Here is a 14,597-nt window from a genome sequence, read left to right as displayed (position 1 = left end):
GAGTCAGCCACCATGAAGGTGAGTCAGCCACCATGCAGGTGAGTCAGCCACCATGAAGGTGAGTCAGCCACCATGCAGGTGAGTCAGCCACCATGAAGGTGAGTCAGCCACCATGCAGGTGAGTCAGCCACCATGAAGGTGAGTCAGCCACCATGCAGGTGAGTCAGCCACCATGCAGGTGAGTCAGCCACCATGCAGGTGAGTCAGCCACCATGAAGGTGAGTCAGCCACCATAGAGAGACTGTGGATGTTATTATAAGTTTAGTGAACTTAATCTGGAGTTCTGGAGCTGCCGGGTACTGCTGCGTTGACCTGATCATCACTACTGGTCAATTGTTGCTTTGTTATTGGCTAACGTTCAGTATTGGTTAATGTCTACCAGCGTTTGTCTGTCAGCAGTTACTGTCGATCAGTGGTTACTGTCCATGAGTGGTTAATGTCCATCAGTGGTTACTGTCCATCAGTGGTTACTGTCCATCAGTGGTTACTGTCCACTTGATGGACAGTGGTTACTGTCGATCAGTGGTTAATGTCCATGAGTGGTTAATGTCCATCAGTGGTTACTGTCCATCAGTGGTTACTGTCGATCAGTGGTTACTGTCCATCAGTGGTTAATGTCCACTTGATGGACAGTGGTTAATGTCCATCAGTGGTTACTGTCCACTTGATGGACAGTGGTTACTGTCCATCAGTGGTTACTGTCCATCAGTGGTTACTGTCCACTTGATGGACAGTGGTTACTGTCCATCAGTGGTTACTGTCTATCAGTGGTTACTGTCCACTTGATGGACAGTGGTTACTGTCGATCAGTGGTTAATGTCCACTTGATGGACAGTGGTTACTGTCCACTTGATGGACAGTGGTTACTGTCCATCAGTGGTTAATGTCCATCAGTGGTTAATGTCCACTTGATGGACAGTGGTTAATGTCCATCAGTGGTTACTGTCCATCAGTGGTTAATGTCCACTTGATGGACAGTGGTTACTGTCGATCAGTGGTTACTGTCCATCAGTGGTTAATGTCCACTTGATGGACAGTGGTTAATGTCCATCAGTGGTTACTGTCCATCAGTGGTTAATGTCCACTTGATGGACAGTGGTTACTGTCGATCAGTGGTTACTGTCCATCAGTGGTTAATGTCCACTTGATGGACAGTGGTTAATGTCCATCAGTGGTTACTGTCCATCAGTGGTTACTGTCCACTTGATGGACAGTGGTTACTGTCCATCAGTGGTTACTGTCCATCAGTGGTTACTGTCCATCAGTGGTTACTGTCCACTTGATGGACAGTGGTTAATGTCCATCAGTGGTTACTGTCCATCAGTGGTTAATGTCCATCAGTGGTTACTGTCCACTTGATGGACAGTGGTTACTGTCCATCAGTGGTTAATGTCCATCAGTGCTTACTGTCCACTTGATGGACAGTGGTTACTGTCCATAAGTGGTTACTGTCCATCAGTGGTTACTGTCCATCAGTGGTTAATGTCCATCAGTGGTTAATGTCCATCAGTGGTTACTGTCCATAAGTGGTTACTGTCCATCAGTGGTTACTGTCCATCAGTGGTTAATGTCCATCAGTGGTTAATGTCCATCAGTGGTTACTGTCCATAAGTGGTTACTGTCCATCAGTGGTTACTGTTCATCAGTGGTTAATGTCCATCAGTGGTTACTGTCCATCAGTGGTTACTGTCCATAAGTGGTTACTGTCCATCAGTGGTTACTGTCCATCAGTGGTTAATGTCCACTTGATGGACAGTGGTTACTGCCCATCAGTGGTTACTGTCCATCAGTGGTTACTGTCCATCAGTGGTTAATGTCCATCAGTGGTTACTGTCCACTTGATGGACAGTGGTTACTGTCCATCAGTGGTTAATGTCCATCAGTGGTTAATGTCCATCAGTGGTTAATGTCCATCAGTGGTTACTGTCCATAAGTGGTTAATGTCCATCAGTGGTTAATGTCCATCAGTGGTTAATGTACATCAGTGGTTAATGTCCATCAGTGGTTACTGTCCATAAGTGGTTAATGTCCATCAGTGGTTAATGTCCATCAGTGGTTACTGTCCATCAGTGGTTACTGTCCACTTGATGGACAGTGGTTATTGTCCATCAGTGGTTACTGTCCACTTGATGGACAGTGGTTAATGTCCATCAGTGGTTACTGTCCATCAGTGGTTACTGTCCACTTGATGGACAGTGGTTACTGTCCATAAGTGGTTACTGTCCATCAGTGGTTACTGTCCACTTGATGGACAGTGGTTAATGTCCATCAGTGGTTAATGTACATCAGTGGTTAATGTCCATCAGTGGTTACTGTCCATAAGTGGTTAATGTCCATCAGTGGTTAATGTCCATCAGTGGTTACTGTCCATCAGTGGTTACTGTCCACTTGATGGACAGTGGTTACTGTCCATCAGTGGTTACTGTCCACTTGATGGACAGTGGTTAATGTCCATCAGTGGTTACTGTCCATCAGTGGTTACTGTCCACTTGATGGACAGTGGTTACTGTCCATAAGTGGTTACTGTCCATCAGTGGTTACTGTCCACTTGATGGACAGTGGTTAATGTCCATCAGTGGTTAATGTACATGAGTGGTTAATGTCCATCAGTAGTTAATGTCCATAAGTGGTTAAGTTATAACAGTGGTTAATATCCATGAATGGTTAATGTCCATCAGTGGTTAATGTATATGAGTGGATTATGTACATCAGTGGTTAATGTATATGAGTGGATTATGTACATCAGTGGTTAATGTATATGAGTGGATTATGTACATCAGTGGGTAATGTACATCTGTGGTTAATGTCCATGAGTGTTTAATGTACATCAGTGGTTAAGGTCATCAGTGGTTAATGTACATCAGTGGTTAATGTACATCAATGGTTAATGTACATCAGTGTTTAATGTCCATCAGTGGTAAATGTCCATCAATGGTTAATGTCCATCAATGATTAATGTCCATGAGTGGTTAATGTCCATGAGTGGTTAATATACATCATTGTTAATGCTCATTAGGGGTTAATGTCCATGAGTGGTCAATGTACATCAGTGGTCAATGTACATCAGTGGTCAATGTACATCAGTGGTCAATGTACATCAGTGGGTAATGTGCATCGGTGGTTAATGTCCATCAGTGGTTAATGCTCATCAGTTGTTAATGTCCATGAGTGGGTAATGTCCATGAGTGGTTAATGTCCATTAGTGGTTAATGTACATCAGTGGTTAATGTACATCAGTGGTTAATGTACATCAGTGGTTTATGTACATCAGTGGTTAATGTCCATGAGAAGTTAACAGGTAGAATGCATTAGGCAGTGATGTGGTGGAGGCTGACTTCATACACAGTTTCAAGTATAGATATGATAGAGCCCAATAGGCTCAGGAATCTGTACACCTGTTGATTCACGGTTGAGAGGCGGGACCAAAGAGCCAGAGCTCAACCCCTGCAAGCACAACTAGGTGAGTACACAACACTATCAGACAACACTACCCCACAACACTACCACACAACACTACCACACAACATTACTACACAACATTACTGCACAACACTACCACACAACACTACCACACAACACCACCACACAACACTACCACACAACACTACCCCACAACACTACCACACAACACTACCACACAACACTACCTCACAACACCACCCCACAACTCTACCCCACAACTCTACCCCACAACACTACCACACAACACTACCACACAACACTACCTCACAACACCACCCCACAACTCTACCCCACAACACTACCCCACAACACTACCACACAACACTACCACACAACACTACCTCACAACACCACCCCACAACTCTACCCCACAACACTACCCCACAACACTACCACACAACACTACCACACAACACTACCTCACAACACTACCCCACAACACTACCCCACAACACTACCCCACAACACTACCACACAACACTACCACACAACACTACCTCACAACACCACCCCACAACTCTACCCCACAACACTACCCCACAACACTACCCCTGTTGGAAATTTCCAACACTAATAAACTACTATTGTATTATAATAAATCATTATTATTATATACTAACTACAGTAGTCACTAAATTAACTAACAGTAGTGTCAACATAAACTAACCATTGCATCTACGTATTAATGCTCGAATTCTCACGAAATAGAGCAGCAAACATTGCGTCAGATAATGTCTAGTTAAACACATTTATTACCAATGTGTTAGAGAATTGAATGTGGTTCTCTAAAATCATCAGTATTCCGTGTAATAATTACTTACGGATAACATAACTCCCAATAATCCCAAATCGAGAGTTTTTAGTTACAATTGTTATCAAGTAATAGTTTTCTGTCACGCGCGAATGTCATAGAGGAGAATAAAATCTTCTCCATTTCCCGTTTAACACCATAAGACGAGAATGCGATAATATTTAAACCCCTATAATTGTAATCCAGTCCTCATTAAAGTATTTCGACCACAATTACGCGAAATAGTATTATTCGTGATTAATAATTTCTGTGGTGAATGCGAGACGCGGGTTGGGGGAGGCGGCGACGGCATTGTTGAGCGAGCGTGCCTGGACATCGGGCGAGAGAGAAGGGTCCTGGCGTCAAGAGTGGCGAGACACGTGGTGATTGGGAGTTATCAGCAAGAATTACACTGATACCCAACTACTCGTGAATAATTATTCTTCCACGTGCTCCATAGTGCTCGGCCAATCAATAACGCGTCTAGAATTAAGCCAAAACCCACCAACACGTGTACCACGCAGTGAAAGTTTGGGACCGGCAGACGCGATATCGGCAGACTTCAGTAGTAACTACGCTCATGTTAAGTATAGTTTCTTTCTTGATGCATCATTTAAGATTGTATATTTGTGAGTAGTCTGTCGTTATATAGTGAGACGACCCCATATCCAACGTTAGTACCGCATTAGTGTTTTTTTCTATTTTCATGAATATTGAGATTAAAAGTAGCCTAGTCCAATGCTACATAATATTCTTTAAATTTCAGCTCTTATGTGAGGAGTCAACGAGTCGTTAACATCATTTGTGTTAGTCACCTCTAATGGCTTCTATGTGGAGATCACGAGGACGAATCACAAACGATGTCATAGAAATCGTCTTAAAGCTAAGCCTTTTTGTACACATTTAATTCTTCCAATTTGATCATTATACAAATTTGCAAGATTATTATATTGAATATTCTTACCATATATGATGACTGGAAATTTGTGTGTTTACTTAGACGATTGCTCCATAATTTAATAATCATTAATATTCACAATTTGAGTTCACATATTTGAATCTACAGTATTTTAGATCATAATATTATTTACTCAGCAATGAACTGGTGACGAACCACACTAGTTCCTAGACGTATATGAAGTTCTACCCCCCCCCCCCCAATGTAGGTGTTTGAGGCTCTGACTCTAGTTAATTAATCATACAGTCCATTCCTTATTTTAAGTGATTATCCTTTCTAATACTTATCCATAGACACTGGTTCTTCAGTGTGGTTTCTAATGATCACTTTTATTAGTTTCCCTCTTCTCAAAAGTGGGTGGTCATTCGTTATTAAATTAAATAAGTAATTGAATAATTGAGTCAAGCCCCAGATATCCCACAACCCCACAACACTACTACACAACACTACCCCACAACACTACTACACAACACTACCTGACAACACTACTACACAACACTACCACACAACACTACCACACAACACTACTACACAACACTACGTGACAACACTGCTACACAACACTACCTGACAACACTACTACACAACACTACCACACAACACTACCACACAACACTACCCCACAACACTACTACACAACACTACCACACAACACTACTACACAACACTACCACACAACACTACCACACAACACTACCACACAACACTACCACACAACACTACCCCACAACACTACTACACAACACTACCACACAACACTACCACACAACACTACCCCACAACACTACTACACAACACTACGTGACAACACTACCACACAACACTACCACACAACACTACCACACAACACTACTACACAACACTACGTGACAACACTGCTACACAACACTACCACACAACACTACCACACAACACTACTACACAACACTACCACACAACACTACCACACAACACTACCCCACAACACTACCACACAACACTACCACACAACACTACTACACAACACTACCACACAACACTACCACACAACACTACCACACAACACTACCCCACAACACTACCCCACAACACTACCACACAACACTGCTACACAACACTACCACACAACACTACCACACAACACTACTACACAACACTGCTACACAACACTACCTGACAACACTACTACACAACACTACCACACAACACTACCCCACAACACTACCCCACAACACTACCACACAACACTACCACACAACACTACTACACAACACTACCACACAACACTACCACACAACACTACTACACAACACTACTACACAACACTACTACACAACACTACTACACAACACTACTACACAACACTACTACACAACACTACTACACAACACTACTACACAACACTACCCCACAACACTACTACACAACACTACTACACAACACTACCACACAACACTACTACACAACACTACCCCACAACACTACTACACAACACTACCCCACAACACTACCACACAACACTACTACACAACACTACCACACAACACTACCTCACAACACTACCCCACAACACTACCACACAACACTACTACACAACACTACCCCACAACACTACTACACAACACTACCACACAACACTACTACACAACACTACCACACAACACTACCACACAACACTACCACACAACACTACCCCACAACACTACTACACAACACTACCCCACAACACTACCTCACAACACTACCCCACAACACTACCTCACAACACTACCCCACAACACTACCACACAACACTACCCCACAACACTACCACACAACACCACCCCACAACACTACCTCACAACACTACCACACAACACTACCCCACAACACTACCACACAACACCACCCCACAACACTACCTCACAACACTACCACACAACACTACCCCACAACACTACCACACAACACTACCCCACAACACTACCACACAACACTACCTCACAACACTACCACACAACACTACCACACAACACTACTACACAACACTACCTCACAACACTACCCCACAACACTACCACACAACACTACCTCACAACACTACCACACAACACTACCACACAACACTACCCCACAACACTACCACACAACACTACCACACAACACTACCACACAACACCACCCCACAACACTACCACACAACACTACCACACAACACTACCACACAACACTACCCCACAACACTACCTCACAACACTACCCCACAACACTACCTCACAACACTACCCCACAACACTACCACACAACACTACCCCACAACACTACCACACAACACCACCCCACAACACTACCACACAACACTACCTCACAACACTACCACACAACACTACCCCACAACACTACCACACAACACTACCCCACAACACTACCACACAACACCACCCCACAACACTACCACACAACACTACCACACAACACTACCTCACAACACTACCCCACAACACTACCACACAACACTACCACACAACACTACCCCACAACACTACCACACAACACTACCACACAACACTACCACACAACACTACCCCACAACACTACCACACAACACTACCCCACAACACTACCACACAACACTACCCCACAACACTACCACACAACACTACCCCACAACACTACCACACAACACTACCACACAACACTACCCCACAACACTACCACACAACACTACCACACAACACTACCCCACAACACTACCACACAACACTACCACACAACACTACCCCACAACACTACCACACAACACTACCCCACAACACTACCACACAACACTACCACACAACACTACCCCACAACACTACCCCACAACACTACCACACAACACCACCCCACAACACTACCTCACAACAGTACCCCACAACACTACCACACAACACTACCCCACAACACTACTACACAACACTACCTCACAACACTACCACACAACACTACCACACAACACTACTACACAACACCACCCCACAACACTACCACACAACACTACCACACAACAGTACCCCACAACACTACCACACAACACTACCACACAACACTACCCCACAACACTACCACACAACACTACTACACAACACTACCCCACAACACTACCTCACAACACTACCTCACAACACTACCCCACAACACTACCACACAACACTACCACACAACACTACCCCACAACACTACCACACAACACTACCCCACAACACCACCCCACAACACTACCTCACAACAGTACCCCACAACACTACCACACAACACTACCCCACAACACTACTACACAACACTACCTCACAACACTACCACACAACACTACCACACAACACTACTACACAACACCACCCCACAACACTACCACACAACACTACCACACAACAGTACCCCACAACACTACCACACAACACTACCACACAACACTACCCCACAACACTACCACACAACACTACTACACAACACTACCCCACAACACTACCTCACAACACTACCTCACAACACTACCCCACAACACTACCACACAACACTACCACACAACACTACCCCACAACACTACCACACAACACTACCCCACAACACTACCACACAACACCACCCCACAACACTACCACACAACACTACCCCACAACACTACCACACAACACTACCCCACAACACTACCACACAACACTACCCCACAACACTACCACACAACACTACCCCACAACACTACCACACAACACCACCCCACAACACTACCCCACAACACTACCACACAACACTACCACACAACACTACCCCACAACACTACCACACAACACCACCCCACAACACTACCACACAACACTACCACACAACACCACCCCACAACACTACCACACAACACTACCACACAACACTACCCCACAACACTACCACACAACACCACAACACTACCCCACAACACTACCCCACAACACCACCCCACAACACTACCCCACAACACTACCCCACAACACCACCCCACAACACCCCCACCAACACAACCCACCACCACAACCCACCAATCACACAACAATCAGCGCACCACAATAGACAAGTGAATCATCCGGACCTCACAATCAACAAAGAACGCCACAATGAACGGCAGAAGTCAACAATCAACACTCCCCCTCCCCCCACACACACACAGACCAACACATCGCCAGTTCTACAATATACCCAATTTTATCCAACATAATATAGTGTAACAATTCACTGTAGGACCGTCCGCGGGTTCTCATTAAATCCGGCCAAGAAGGAGCACTTTTACCCCGCGTGTGAGGCGTTAGTGTGTAAATATGTAGTGGGAATGTGTAGTGAAGAGTGGTTTTATGTGGTAATGAAGGACTGGAGACTGTTCCTCCACGTCACACGGGGATATGACAACTGTGGGAGGTTATATGTGATAATACATGTTGAGATATACATGTTAATGCGGTATACATATTGTGTACATGAAGTAGATGAGAGACCCGGCGGTGCCCGGGACGACCTAAGCACACTAGGTCTGTATATTGGTCAATGCGTACGTTTTTTTTCTGATTTATTGTGTCTGTCGGATATGAGGACAAGGAGCTGGGATATGTGGACAAGGAGCCGGGATATGTGGACAAGGCGCTGGGATATGACGACAAGGACCTGGGATATGAGGACAAGGAGCTGGGATATGTGGACAAGGAGCTGGGATATGTGGACAAGGAGCTGGGATATGTGGACAAGGAGCTGGGATATGTGGACAAGGAGCTGGGATATGTGGACAAGGAGCTGGGATATGAGAACAAGAAGCTGGGATATGTGGACAAGGAGCTGGGATATGAGGACAAGGAGCTGGGATATGAGGACAAGGAGCTGGGATATGTGGACAAGGAGCTGGGATATGTGGACAAGGAGCTGGGATATGTGGACAAGGAGCTGGGATATGTGGACAAGGAGCTGGGATATGAGAACAAGAAGCTGGGATATGTGGACAAGGAGCTGGGATATGTGGACAAGGAGCTGGGATATGTGGACAAGGAGCTGGGATATGTGGACAAGGAGCTGGGATATGTGGACAAGGAGCTGGGATATGTGGACAAGGAGCTGGGATATGAGAACAAGAAGCTGGGATATGTGGACAAGGAGCTGGGATATGAGGACAAGGAGCTGGGATATGAGGACAAGGAGCTGGGATATGTGGACAAGGAGCTTGCATATGTGGACAAGGAGCTGGGATATGTGGACAAGGAGCTGGGATATGTGCACAAGGAGCTGGGATATGTGGACAAGGAGCTGGGATATGTGGACAAGGAGCTGGGATATGTGGACAAGGAGCTGGGATATGTGGACAAGGAGCTGGGATATGAGAACAAGAAGCTGGGATATGTGGAGAAGGAGCTGGGATATGAGGACAAGGAGCTGGGATATGAGGACAAGGAGCTGGGATATGAGGACAAGGAGCTGGGGTATGAGAACAAGAAGCTGGGATATGTGGACAAGGAGCTTGGATATGTGGACAAGGAGCTGGGATATGTGGACAAGGAGCTGGGATATGAGGACAAGGAGCTGGGATATGTGCACAAGGAGCTGGGATATGAGGACAAGGAGCTGGGATATGTGCACAAGGTGCTGGGATATGTGCACAAGGTGCTGGGATATGAGGACAAGGCGCTGGGATATGTGGACAAGGAGCTGGGATATGAGAACAAGAAGTTGGGATATGAGAACAAGAAGCTGGGATATGAGGACAAGAAGCTGGGATATGTGGACAAGGAGCTGGGATATGTGGACAAGGAGCTGGGATATGTGGACAAGGAGCTGGGATATGTGGACAAGGAGCTGGGATATGAGAACAAGAAGCTGGGATATGAGGACAAGGAGCTGGGATATGAGTACAAGAAGCTGGGATATGAGGACAAGGAGCTGGGATATGAGGACAGTGCAAGGACATGAGGACAAAGTGCTAGGACATAAGGACAGTGCTAGGACATGAGGACAAAGTGCTAGGACATAAGGACAGTGCTAGGACATGAGGACAAAGTGCTAGGACATGAGGACAGTGCTAGGACATGAGGACAAAGTGCTAGGACATGAGGACAGTGCAAGGACATGAGGACAAAGCGCTAGGACATAAGGACAGTGCTAGGACATGAGGACAAAGTGCTAGGACATGAGGACAGTGCTAGGACATGAGGACAAAGTGCTAGGACATAAGGACAGTGCTAGGACATGAGGACAAAGTGCTAGGACACGAGGACAGTACTAGGACATGAGGACAAAGTGCTAGGACACGAGGACGGGTAAATAACGACGCTCAACCACATGGACCATAGGAGATCGAACGCCGACCTTGAAATTAGCAAAATAAGCAGTAACATACGTCGGTTAATTGTGTCAATGGGACTTCCAAGCAGAGTCAGTATTATGTATACTACGTGTGTGGTACCGGGAGTCGAACAGGTATGGAAAGCAAAATCGACTGGAGAACAAAGCAATTAGCAGAAGGAAGTAGTAAGTGGATCCAAGTGTCCAGCGGACATCGTCCAGCTGCATCACAAGACATTAACATACTCGGGGACATACTATAGCCTGGTAACTCCAACTGCTGGTTATACCCCCCCCTCACACCCCTCGTTAAGGGGGTTTAATGAGGTTGTAACTCCAGGGTTATTACCGAGTTGTTGGAATAAATGAACTCCCAGGAGGATTGGGTCGTCGGCAAGTTGGTCCGGCAAGTTCCCATCCCAGACGCCTCGAGAATATTAGCCAAGCATATATGGGTCACTTGATTGGTGACTGTGGTGCGTGGTGACTGGTGCTTGGTGACTGTGGTGCTTGGTGACTGGTTCTTGGTGACTGTGGTGCTTGGTGACTGGTTCTTGGTGACTGGTGCTTGGTGACTGGTGCTTGGTGACTGTGGTGCTTGGTGACTGGTGCTTGGTGACTGTGGTGCTTGGTGACTGTGGTGCTTGGTGACTGGTGCTTGGTGACTGTGGTGTTTGGTGACTGGTGTTTGGTGACTGTGGTGCTTAGTGACTGGTCCTTGGTGACTGTGTGCTTGGTGACTGTGGTGCTTGGTGACTGGTTCTTGGTGACTGTGGTGCTTGGTGACTGGTGCTTGGTGACTGTGGTGCTTGGTGACTGGTTCTTGGTGACTGTGGTGCTTGGTGACTGGTCCTTGGTGACTGTGGTGCTTGGTGACTGGTGCTTGGTGACTGGTGCTTGGTGACTGTGGTGCTTGGTGACTGGTGCTTGGTGACTGTGGTGCTTGGTGACTGTGGTGCTTGGTGACTGGTGCTTGGTGACTGTGGTGTTTGGTGACTGGTGTTTGGTGACTGTGGTGCTTAGTGACTGGTCCTTGGTGACTGTGTGCTTGGTGACTGTGGTGCTTGGTGACTGGTTCTTGGTGACTGTGGTGCTTGGTGACTGGTGCTTGGTGACTGTGGTGCTTGGTGACTGGTTCTTGGTGACTGTGGTGCTTGGTGACTGGTCCTTGGTGACTGTGGTGCTTGGTGACTGGTGCTTGGTGACTGTGGTGCTTGGTGACTGTGTGCTTGGTGACTGGTGCTTGGTGACTGGTCCTTGGTGACTGGTGCTTGGTGACTGGTCCTTGGTGACTGTGGTGCTTGGTGACTGTGGTGCTTGGTGACTGGTCCTTGGTGACTGGTCCTTGGTGACTGGTCCTTGGTGACTGTGGTGCTTGGTGACTGGTGCTTGGTGACTGTGGTGCTTGGTGACTGTGTGCTTGGTGACTGGTCCTTGGTGACTGGTGCTTGGTGACTGTGGTGCTTGGTGACTGGTCCTTGGTGACTGTGGTGCTTGGTGACTGGTTCTTGGTGACTGTGCTTGGTGACTGTGGTGCTTGGTGACTGGTGCTTGGTGACTGTGGTGCTTGGTGACTGTGTGCTTGGTGACTGGTCCTTGGTGACTGGTCCTTGGTGACTGTGGTGCTTGGTGACTGGTGCTTGGTGACTGTGGTGCTTGGTGACTGTGTGCTTGGTGACTGGTCCTTGGTGACTGGTGCTTGGTGACTGGTCCTTGGTGACTGGTGCTTGGTGACTGTGGTGCTTGGTGACTGGTCCTTGGTGACTGTGGTGCTTGGTGACTGGTGCTTGGTGACTGGTCCCTGGTGACTGGTGCTTGGTGACTGGTGCTTGGTGACTGGTCCTTGGTGACTGGTGCTTGGTGACTGGTCCCTGGTGACTGGTGCTTGGTGACTGGTCCCTGGTGACTGGTGCTTGGTGACTGGTGCTTGGTGACTGGTCCTTGGTGACTGGTGCTTGGTGACTGGTCCCTGGTGACTGGTGCTTGGTGACTGGTGCTTGGTGACTGGTCCCTGGTGACTGGTGCTTGGTGACTGGTGCTTGGTGACTGGTCCTTGGTGACTGGTCCTTGGTGACTTGTCCCTGGTGACTGGTCCGTGGTGACTGGTCCTTGGTGACTTGTCCCTGGTGACTGGTGCTTGGTGACTGGTTCTTGGTGACTGGTTCTTGGTGACTGGTCCTTGGTGACTGGTTCTTGGTGACTGTCCTTGGTGACTAGTCCTTGGTGACTGGTCCCTGGTGACTGGTCCTTGGTGACTGGTGCTTGGTAACTGGTCCCTGGTGACTGGTGCTTGGTAACTGGTCCTTGGTGACTTGTCCTTGGTGACTGTGTGCTTGGTGACTGGTCCTTGGTGACTGGTGCTTGGTGACTGGTCCTTGGTGACTGGTCCTTGGTGACTGGTCCTTGGTGACTTGTTCTTGGTGACTGGTCCTTGGTGACTTGTCCTTGGTGACTGTGTGCTTGGTGACTGGTCCTTGGTGACTGGTGCTTGGTGACTGGTCCTTGGTGACTGGTCCTTGGTGACTGGTCCTTGGTGACTGGTTCTTGGTGACTGGTCCTTGGTGACTGTGCTATTCTGAGTGGTTCGTAGCGACAGGGTGGAGTAATGAGTGGTTCTAGTTGAATACATCAACTGTCAGTCATACTGGTGACAGGTGGTGCTTGACAGGTGATGGTGACAGGTGGTGCTTGACAGGTGATGGTGACAGGTGGTGCTTGACAGGTGATGGTGACAGGTGGTGCTTGACAGGTGATGGTGACAGGTGGTGCTTGACAGGTGATGGTGACAGGTGGTGCTTGACAGGTGATGGTGACAGGCGAGGTACTCTGGTAGAGCATTTTACTCACTATAAGACCAAGTAATATAGTAAAATATAGTGATTTATTAAATTAATATAGAATGAGAGGCCTTGGTGGCAGATTGCAGAATATGAGATTTAATATTAAAAAATTGTTTCTATCTGGTTTATATTGTGGTTTATAATGACCAAATTAAAGAAAATGTGTTCTGGTGCGTTTTTTTTCTAAATTTTAAAAAGCATAAGAGAGAAACACACAGACAAACACATAAGCACATACATATTAAAAACATACATGGCC

General features: G+C 46.8%; 1 protein-coding gene across 1 annotated transcript; it reads right to left on the bottom strand.

Annotated features, from left to right (window-relative positions):
- Positions 1–11,817: 11,817 nt before the first annotated feature.
- On the bottom strand, positions 11,818–14,127 carry LOC138354508 (proteoglycan 4-like). Its single transcript, XM_069308869.1, has one exon. It carries the CDS (start codon positions 14,125–14,127, stop codon positions 11,818–11,820), a length of 2,310 nt encoding a protein of 769 aa, XP_069164970.1.
- Positions 14,128–14,597: the final 470 nt, after the last annotated feature.

Source organism: Procambarus clarkii, chromosome 63 (assembly GCF_040958095.1).
Source record: "Procambarus clarkii isolate CNS0578487 chromosome 63, FALCON_Pclarkii_2.0, whole genome shotgun sequence".
Classification (NCBI taxonomy): Eukaryota; Metazoa; Arthropoda; class Malacostraca; order Decapoda; family Cambaridae; genus Procambarus; species Procambarus clarkii.
Note: the sequence above shows the minus strand (reverse complement) of the source record. Positions and strands in the feature narration are given on the sequence as shown.

Coding starts and splice junctions, on each gene's coding strand:
- LOC138354508 (XM_069308869.1), bottom strand. CDS start 14,127: ATGTATTCAACTAGAACCACTCATTACTCCACCCTGTCGCTACGAACC.